General features: G+C 46.1%; 1 protein-coding gene and 1 pseudogene across 1 annotated transcript in view; one reads left to right on the top strand and one right to left on the bottom strand.

Moving 5' to 3' along the window:
- The window catches only part of LOC105886347 (sialic acid-binding Ig-like lectin 5), a 16969-nt gene extending 16784 nt beyond the window's left edge, over positions 1–185 (bottom strand). Inside the window, exons 1-2 of the mRNA XM_012813665.2 lie at positions 149–185; positions 6–72 (exon numbers count right to left, since the gene is read on the bottom strand). Of these exons, the coding sequence (XP_012669119.1) occupies positions 6–72; positions 149–185 (104 nt within the window). The remainder of the gene's footprint in view (positions 1–5; positions 73–148) is intronic.
- A 159-nt stretch (positions 186–344) lies between these two features.
- Positions 345–7154, top strand: LOC111722608 (annotated as a pseudogene).
- Positions 7155–7909: the final 755 nt, after the last annotated feature.

Below are 7909 nucleotides of genomic sequence, written 5' to 3' on the forward strand. Positions count from 1 at the left end.
TGCACAGGCCCTCCTGCACGGTCACCGAATCCTGCACTTGTACCTTGAGCTCTGTGTCCACCTGCAGGGACCCTGGGGGCACACAAAGTCAGCTGCAGCTGCAGCTCCCCCCACACTCATGCCCACCCGACCCTTTCAACCCACTCACCCTCCCACAGCAGGGGCAGCAGCAGCAGGGCCAGCATGTCCGTGCTGCTGGGCCTGAGTCCCTGGCCAGTCCCTCTATAAAGGAAGGAAACACCCAAATATGGGGCGGGACCAGGGAGTCTGTACAGGAAGCCAGTGGGTGAGCAGAGCTGTGGCCTCACAGAAGGGGAACTTGATGCGGATGGAGGATGCGGGGGATGGGAAATCATCCCGTCTTTCCACCCCAGTGGAGGCTTCAGGTAAAGATACTAAGGTCCTCAGAGGTGGGAGGTCTTGAAGTCATCTCCTTCCAAGTGATGTCATCATCGGTAGTGGGATCACCACGGAGTGAATGCAGGTAGAGAAGGAAAGGAGGGCCAGAGCTGGTCATTCCCTGAGATTCGTGTCAGACCCCTCCTCCAGCTGAAAACCATTGAAAGTTATAGAAAAACAAGAATTTAAATTTTAAATTTAAGCCATTCAAGTGTTAGCAAGGAGGAAAGGAATTATCAGATTCAAATTTAGTGGAAGGTGAGAACCCATGGAGAAAGCTGAGGCACCTTTGCCCTAAGGGGATTTCTGAGACATGGCCCAGTCCAGTTGTGGTGTTCATGGACCTACGGGTATTATGGGACAGTGATGTACCACAGGCCCACTCAAAATAGGGTGTCTAAGGAAAGCCTCACCCCACTAGGTGGAGTCCCCAAAAGGCTACAAAGCAAATTCGCCACCAAGAAGCTAATGAAGCGCCATCTTCAGGGGTTCTCCTTTATAGGGGAAGGAGCACAGGGAATTTCACCCTGACGCTTGGCTGCCTGGTAGAAAAGATCAAATTAAAAACCCTTACAGATCAATAGGTCTTAAAAGAGACTCTTCCCCTAGCTACATGAAGATAGAACAGACCCCCCCACCCCCGGAAAACAATTGCTCTTATTTTCCTCCCTATTATTGTCCATTACCATAAGGAAGACCAAGCAGGTAACCACACCTGAATAGACCCATTATAAAGTAAGTTCTTCTTCTTCTTCTTTTTTTTTTGAGACAGAGTCTCACTATGTTGCCCTTGGTAGAGTGCTATGGCATCATAGCTCACAGCAACCTCCAACTCGTGGGCTTAAGCGATTCTCTTGCCTCAGCCTCCCAAGTAGCTCGGACTACAGGTGTCCGCCACACCGCCCGGCTTAAAAAAGGCAAAGCTATTTACAAGTAATTTCTGTTTCTTGTGCCATCCTCTTTAATAATTGATCATTTGTTGCCATTTGATAGAATTCCTCTTCTCCCGCACCCACATCCTGTTTTCCCAGGATTCAAACCCTGTTCTTTCTATAACCTCAAGATGGCATGTAAGCTTTTGGATCCCACTGGGATATGGGGCAGTCATTCTGTGATTCTTCCCGTGCACATGGGTAAATAAATGTGTATGCCCTTTATCTTATTCATTCAGCTTATTGTGGGTTGATTTTTTTAAACTAACTTTTATGGGGCCAAAGCCCTTGCCCCAACACAAGAATCCCTTTTCAGATTTGAAGCAATGTGAAGCAATAACCGGTAATCTTACTGCTTGTTTATAAAGGAAACTTAATAAAAGTTTCTTCAGATTTAACAATGATCTTTAAAATGTTTAGATATTTCTAATGAGTTGTAAGAATAAAGTTTCTTAAACTATCAATGATCAAAGGAAATTTTAATCAACCATATCAGAAGAAATACTGACTTCTGTTTCTATTCTGCTGTGGTGTTATGATATATACACATATATATTTATTTTTGTCCTGGCTCATAATGCCCACAGTCCTTGTTGTAATCTTGGGGTGCTCTAGGCCTCAGGAAACAGATTCTCTCTCTCTCTCTGACCTTCACCTGTCCTTTCACCTGCCCAAGACAGGAACTCTAATGTGACTGTGAGTCAAAAGATTCTCATTCCAGAGAGAGTCCTGCCCAATTTCCCAGAGGAAGGATGCTGCAGAGAGCCAAAGAAATCTAAACAGCCAGGCCTTGCTGGATCATGTACTTTTTGTCCAGTTACATTTCTCCATGATTGTCAATCATACCTACATAATAAAACCTCCTCAAACCCTGAGGAAGTCAGGGAAAACTTCTAGATAACTAAACTCATGGAGGGTCCTAGAGGATGGTGCTCCTTCCCCCCATACCGCACCCTGCCCATCTCTTTACATGTATCCTTTATAATAAGCCAGTAAATGTGCTTCCCTGAGTTTTTTTGAGCTGTGTCAACAAATTAATAAAACCCAAAGAGGGAGGTCTTGAAAACCCCAACTTAAAGTCAGTTGATCAAAACTTCCAGAGGCCAGGCTCAGGGCCTATGGCTCAAGCAGCTAAGGCACCAGCCACATACACCCAAGCTGGCAGGTTCAAATCCAGCCTGGGCCCACCAAACAATGATGGCTGCAACAAAAAATAGCCAGGCATTGTGGCGGGCACCTGTAGTCCCAGCTACTTGGGAGGCTGAGGCAAGAGAATTGCTTAAGCCCAGGAATTGGAGGTTGCTGTGAGCTGTGATGCCACGGCACTCTACCCAGGATGATAGCTTGAGGTTCTGTCTCAAGAAACCCCCCAAAACTTCCAGAAGCCTGGACTCCCAATTGGTAGGAAGAAGAGGGTTTTGGAAACTGAATCCTCACCATGTGAAATCTGATACTACCTCCAAGTAGTAGCTTCAGAATTTAGAGGAGACCTAGGTGGTGTCCACTGCTTGATGTGTGAGGGGGAAACCCACACATTTAGTCACAGAAGTTTTCTTCTGTGTGTGGTTTTTTTTGTTGTTGTTGTTTATTTTTTGAGATAGAGTCTCAAGCTGTCACCCTGGGTAGAAAGCTGTGGCATCATAGCTCACACCACTGCGAACTCTTGGGCTCAAGAGAGCCTCTTGCCTCAGTTTCTTTTCTTTTCTTTTTTTTTTTTTTTAGTAGGGACAGTGTCTCAATTTTTTGCTCAGGCTGGTCTTGAACTCGTGAGGTCAAGCAATCTACTCACCTCGGCCTCCCACAGTGCTAGGATTAAAGGTATAAGCCACCTCACCTGGCCCCCCTTCTGTGTTAACAATTGTTGTGGTGTAGAATTTAGGAAAAAACACAATTTAAGTGTTTTCCCCAAATAGGGTCTTAACAAAAGAATTAGCAAGCCTGCTAGAGATTAATCACACTACCAAGGCAATTATATTTCCACATCACAGTCATAAACAAAAATAAAATTTTACAAAAGGTGCCATTGACAATAGCTTTGAAAATTACCATATACCTAGAAGGTACCTAATTATTTAGAGATGCATCTAACAAAAATACAAAGTGTGCCACCTCTGTTGAGGAAATCATAAATCAATATTGAAGGATACCGAAGATATAAATAAGTTGAAAAAGAGCCATGTTAATGGGTTTGAAAGCAATATCATATAAATCAATTCCACCCAAATGGATCTGCAGAGTCAGAGCAATATGTCACACGAGATTAAAGGTGACTTCTGTGTGACTTACTAACTCTATTGTGAAATTTATATTGAAGTAGAAATTTCCAAGTATAGTCAAGGCAATCATGAAGAACAATGAGTAGCTCTAAATCCTACTGATGTATATTACAACACTGCAGAAAATATGACCATGTTGAATTGACACAGGAACAAACCAACACACTTACGGAAGAAATTAGGGATCCTAAAAATAGATCTCAACCACCAGAAACATCCTGTGTGATAGAGAAAGGGTATAGAGAAGTGGTACGTAATAGATTCCTTTCTTTCTTTCTTTCTTTCTTTCTTTCCTTTCTTTTCTTTTTTTTTAGAGACAGAGTCTCACCTTGTCACCCTCAGTAGAGTGCCTTGGGGTCACAGCTCCCAGTAACCTCCAGTCAGCTCTTGGGCTTAGGTGATTCCCTTGCCTCAGACTCCCGAGTAGCTGGGACTACAGGCGCCTATCACAATGCCTGGCTATTTTGTTGTTGTTGTTGTTGTTGTTGTTGCAGTTTGGCCGGGCTGGGTTTGAACCCACCACCCTGGGTATATGGGGCTGGCGCCCTACTCACTGAGCCACAGCCACCACCCAGTGACAGATTTTTTTCAATAATATATGTGAACAATTAGGGATCTGAATGCAATCAAATGAAACTGGTCCCCTCTCTCACAACTTACATGAGAATCAAGTACAAATGTTTTGGGAAAATTCTGGGACAGTCTGGAAATACCACCCCTCAAACTGAGATAGAGTTGAGAGACTAAAGAATAACTCAGACAAGACCAGCTTGGTGAGTTAGACTGTTTTTTTTGTTTTTTGTTTTTGAGACAGAGCCTCAAGCTGTCACCCTGAGTAGAGTGCCTTGGCATCGCAGCTCACAGCAGCAATCTCCTCCTGGGCTTAAGCGATTCTCCTGCCTCAGCCTCTCTAGTAGCTGAGATTATAGGCACCGACCACAATGCCTGGCTATTTTTTGGTTGTAGCCATCATTGTTGTTTGGTGGGCCCGGGCTGGATTGAAACATGCCACTTGAACCACAGGCGCTGAGCCTAGACCGGTTCATTTGAGATTACTTACAAGGGCACTTATTCCTGGTCAACACAAGGTTCTTAACTCATACCTGTAATCCTAGCACTCTGGGAGGCCAAGGTGGGTGGAATGCTTGAGCTCACGAGTTCAAGATCAGCCTGAACCAAGGTCAACACTGGTCTTCCCAGTGAGTGACAGCTTTTTCATTTTGTCATCATGTTCTCATTGAAACAAATCAGGCATGTGCAGTATAATTACCATGCACTATCATGCACAAACCTATGTGATTTTAACGGTGTTATTAATGTAATTTCCTACTGGGGGGAGATTTTAGTATAATGATTACATAAAAGGTATCATAGGGCAGCTAAAGCAGTTCTAAAACAATTAGGGCTAGTCAACACTGGTTGATTGTGCCCTAAGAACGTGCTGAGATCAAGCTCTTTTGCCCTGTAACCATCTTTTGGTATTTGCTTTATCAATTTTGTAACAGTTTTTTTGGGGGGGGGTGGTACAGAGTCTCCCCCTACCACCCTCAGTAGTGTGCCGTGGCATCACACTGCTCACAGCAACCTCCAACTCCAGGGCTTAGGCAATTCTCTTGCCTCAGCCTCCCGAGTAGCTGGGACTACAGGTGCCCACCACAAAGCCTGGCTATTTTTTTGTTGCAGTTCACCAGGGCCAGGTTTGAACCTGCCACCTTCAGTATATGGGGCTGGTGCCCTACCCACTGAGCCACAGGCACCGCCCAATTTTGTAACAGTTTTGTTAAAAACTCCAAAAGCACAGCACGGTATTTCTTCTTATGCTAGGGACCTTGCGTTTTTCCCTCAAGTGGCTTGAAGACCTAAATATGAGAGATAAAACAATAGAAATGTTATTAGATAATATAGCAGGATACTACCATGAACATGAGGTTTTAATTAATTAGTAACAATACATTAATATTGATCCATTGTATTTATTAATAAATAATCACATATTAATTAACTGTATACAAATAATGATATAATGAGTAGTTCTACTCCACTTGGCTCCAAGGTCCCTTATAAGCCATGGGTAACAGGGAGTCTCATGGTAACTCTATCTGTGGTCCCACCCAGGCTCCACCTCTGTTGCCTACTCTGGGAGAACTGATGCTCCTGTCATTCTCACAGTGACTTCTTAAGTAAACAAGTAGACATTACACACATCCTCTTAAGATATATCTCCCACCAGCAACACCCATCTGGAATCTTCTAGTGCTCAGAGAACAGTCCTTGCCCTGGGGAAAACTGAGAAGGTGACCTTGACCTTAGGGATTATACTTTGTGTTTTCATCCTGTTCATGTGTGGTCAGGAGAGCACAGTAACCACAGTAAGCACTGTAGCCACGCCATGGGTGTGCTCGGCTACCGTGACATGTTTTAGGATTTCATGGTCCCAGGTGTAGGAAAAGGCACAGAGCATCAAGTCTCTTGTTCCTTGGGATGAGTGACAGAGATACCTGCAGTGTCAACCCCATCCCCTACCTGGTCCTCTCTGGAGCCTTTGTCCCATTCAACCCTAGGGGCCTCTCTCAAACTGGAGATTCTAGATGTTTCTGAAGGGTAGCCTCTAACTCACGTACTCTATTAGGAGTAAGGAACAGCTAGGGTGGGTGAGGGGAGAGGAAATTGCAACCAAAGCCACAGGTATAGGCAGGCAGAAGGGCAGGAAAGGAAATTTCCACATAACCTGTACCGGAAAAGCTGGGCCACAAGAGCAAGGAAGGGGCCACGCTGGACCACAGTGGGGCACAACGTTCATCTTATTAAAAGTAAAATAACCCGAGTTGCCCTGGTCCGAAGTTCCTTCCGGGCTTCCTGGACTCCGACACCGTGGGTGCTGCTCGGCTAGCGGCTGCCGCCCAGTCCCGCTTAGGCTTTCTCAGCGCGCCCGCTGGCCGGCGGGGAGCCTCTGAGCCGGGGTTCCCTGCGAGGCAAGGCGCTGCTGGAGAATGTGGCTTCCCTCTGAGGCACCACTGTCCGGACGACACCGGGATGAACGACCTGCAGCAGCGCCTTGGGCCCCGAGGCCTGGTCGTGCTCCACTTCCCGTGCAACCAGTTTGGGCATCAGGAAAACACTAAAAACGAAGAGATTCTGAATTCCCTCAAGTACATCTGACCCGGCAGAGGATTCGAGCCCAACTTGACACTCTTCAAGAAGGGCGAGGTGAATGGTGCGAAGGCGCACCCACTCTGCTTTTCTGCGGGAAGCCCTGCCAGCGCCCAGCGACGACACAGCTGCACTCATGGCCGACCTCAAGTTCACCACCTGGTCTCCGGTGTGCCGCAAAGACGTTGCGTGGACCTTTGAGAAGTTCCTGGGGGGTCCTGACGGTGTGCCCGGGCGCAGGTACAGCCGTCGCTTTCCGACCATCGACATCGAGCCAGACCTGGAAGCGCTGCTGTCCTGGGGAAACGGGCTGCCTGCTCCGGCGCTGCTCTCTGGGGGGTTTCATGCCTCTAAACCTGCATGGGGGGAACATCTGATGCCCGAGAAGATCCCCTGAGATGGGCGCCTGGTACTATCCATCCCAGCCTCCCCTCTGCCAGACCAAGATGAGTCGTCTCACTGATAACAAGTGCTGGGTGTCAGGAAAAAAAAAAAAGGTAAAATAACCCAAGCTACTAAGTTGGGAGAAACAAGCAAACATTTTCAATTTCAAGAAGGGATACACAGTTCAGCTCAGAAAGACAAGTGTGTATAGTATTTTTTCAAAACACTATTTTATGATAGTATTTTTATTCAGCTAAAATTTACATCACATACAATTACTTTTCTTTTTTTCCTTTGAGACAGGGTCTCACTCTGTCGCCCCGAGTAAAGTGCTGTGGCCATCAAAGCTCACAGCAACCTCAAACTCCAGGGCTCAAGCAGTCTTCCTGCCTCATCCTCCCCGGTAGCTGGGACTACAGGCACTCGCAACAATGCCCTGCTAATTTTACTGTATTTTTTGTTGTTGTTGTTGTTGTTACTAGAGATGGGGGTCTTGCTCTTGCTCAGCTGGTCTCCAACTCCTGAGCTCAAATGATGCTCTCAGCTCGATTTTCCAGAGTGCCTGGATTACAGGCATGAACCCCTACACCTGGCTCCACATAGAATTACTAGTGGTAATTTTGAATGTATAAACTTTTGGAGGCTTAGATAAAGAAGCTAAAACGACACAGGATAATAAAGTAACGTGAACTATAGGCTTCCCCCCCTTGTGGAGGAGAGAAAGCATTGTTAAAAGGCATAGTCAGTAGGGTAACGCCTGTGGCTCAA

The sequence above is a fragment of the Otolemur garnettii genome, unplaced genomic scaffold (genome assembly GCF_000181295.1).
Source record: "Otolemur garnettii isolate 467f Iridium unplaced genomic scaffold, OtoGar3 scaffold00288, whole genome shotgun sequence".
In the NCBI taxonomy this organism is placed as follows: domain Eukaryota; kingdom Metazoa; phylum Chordata; class Mammalia; order Primates; family Galagidae; genus Otolemur; species Otolemur garnettii.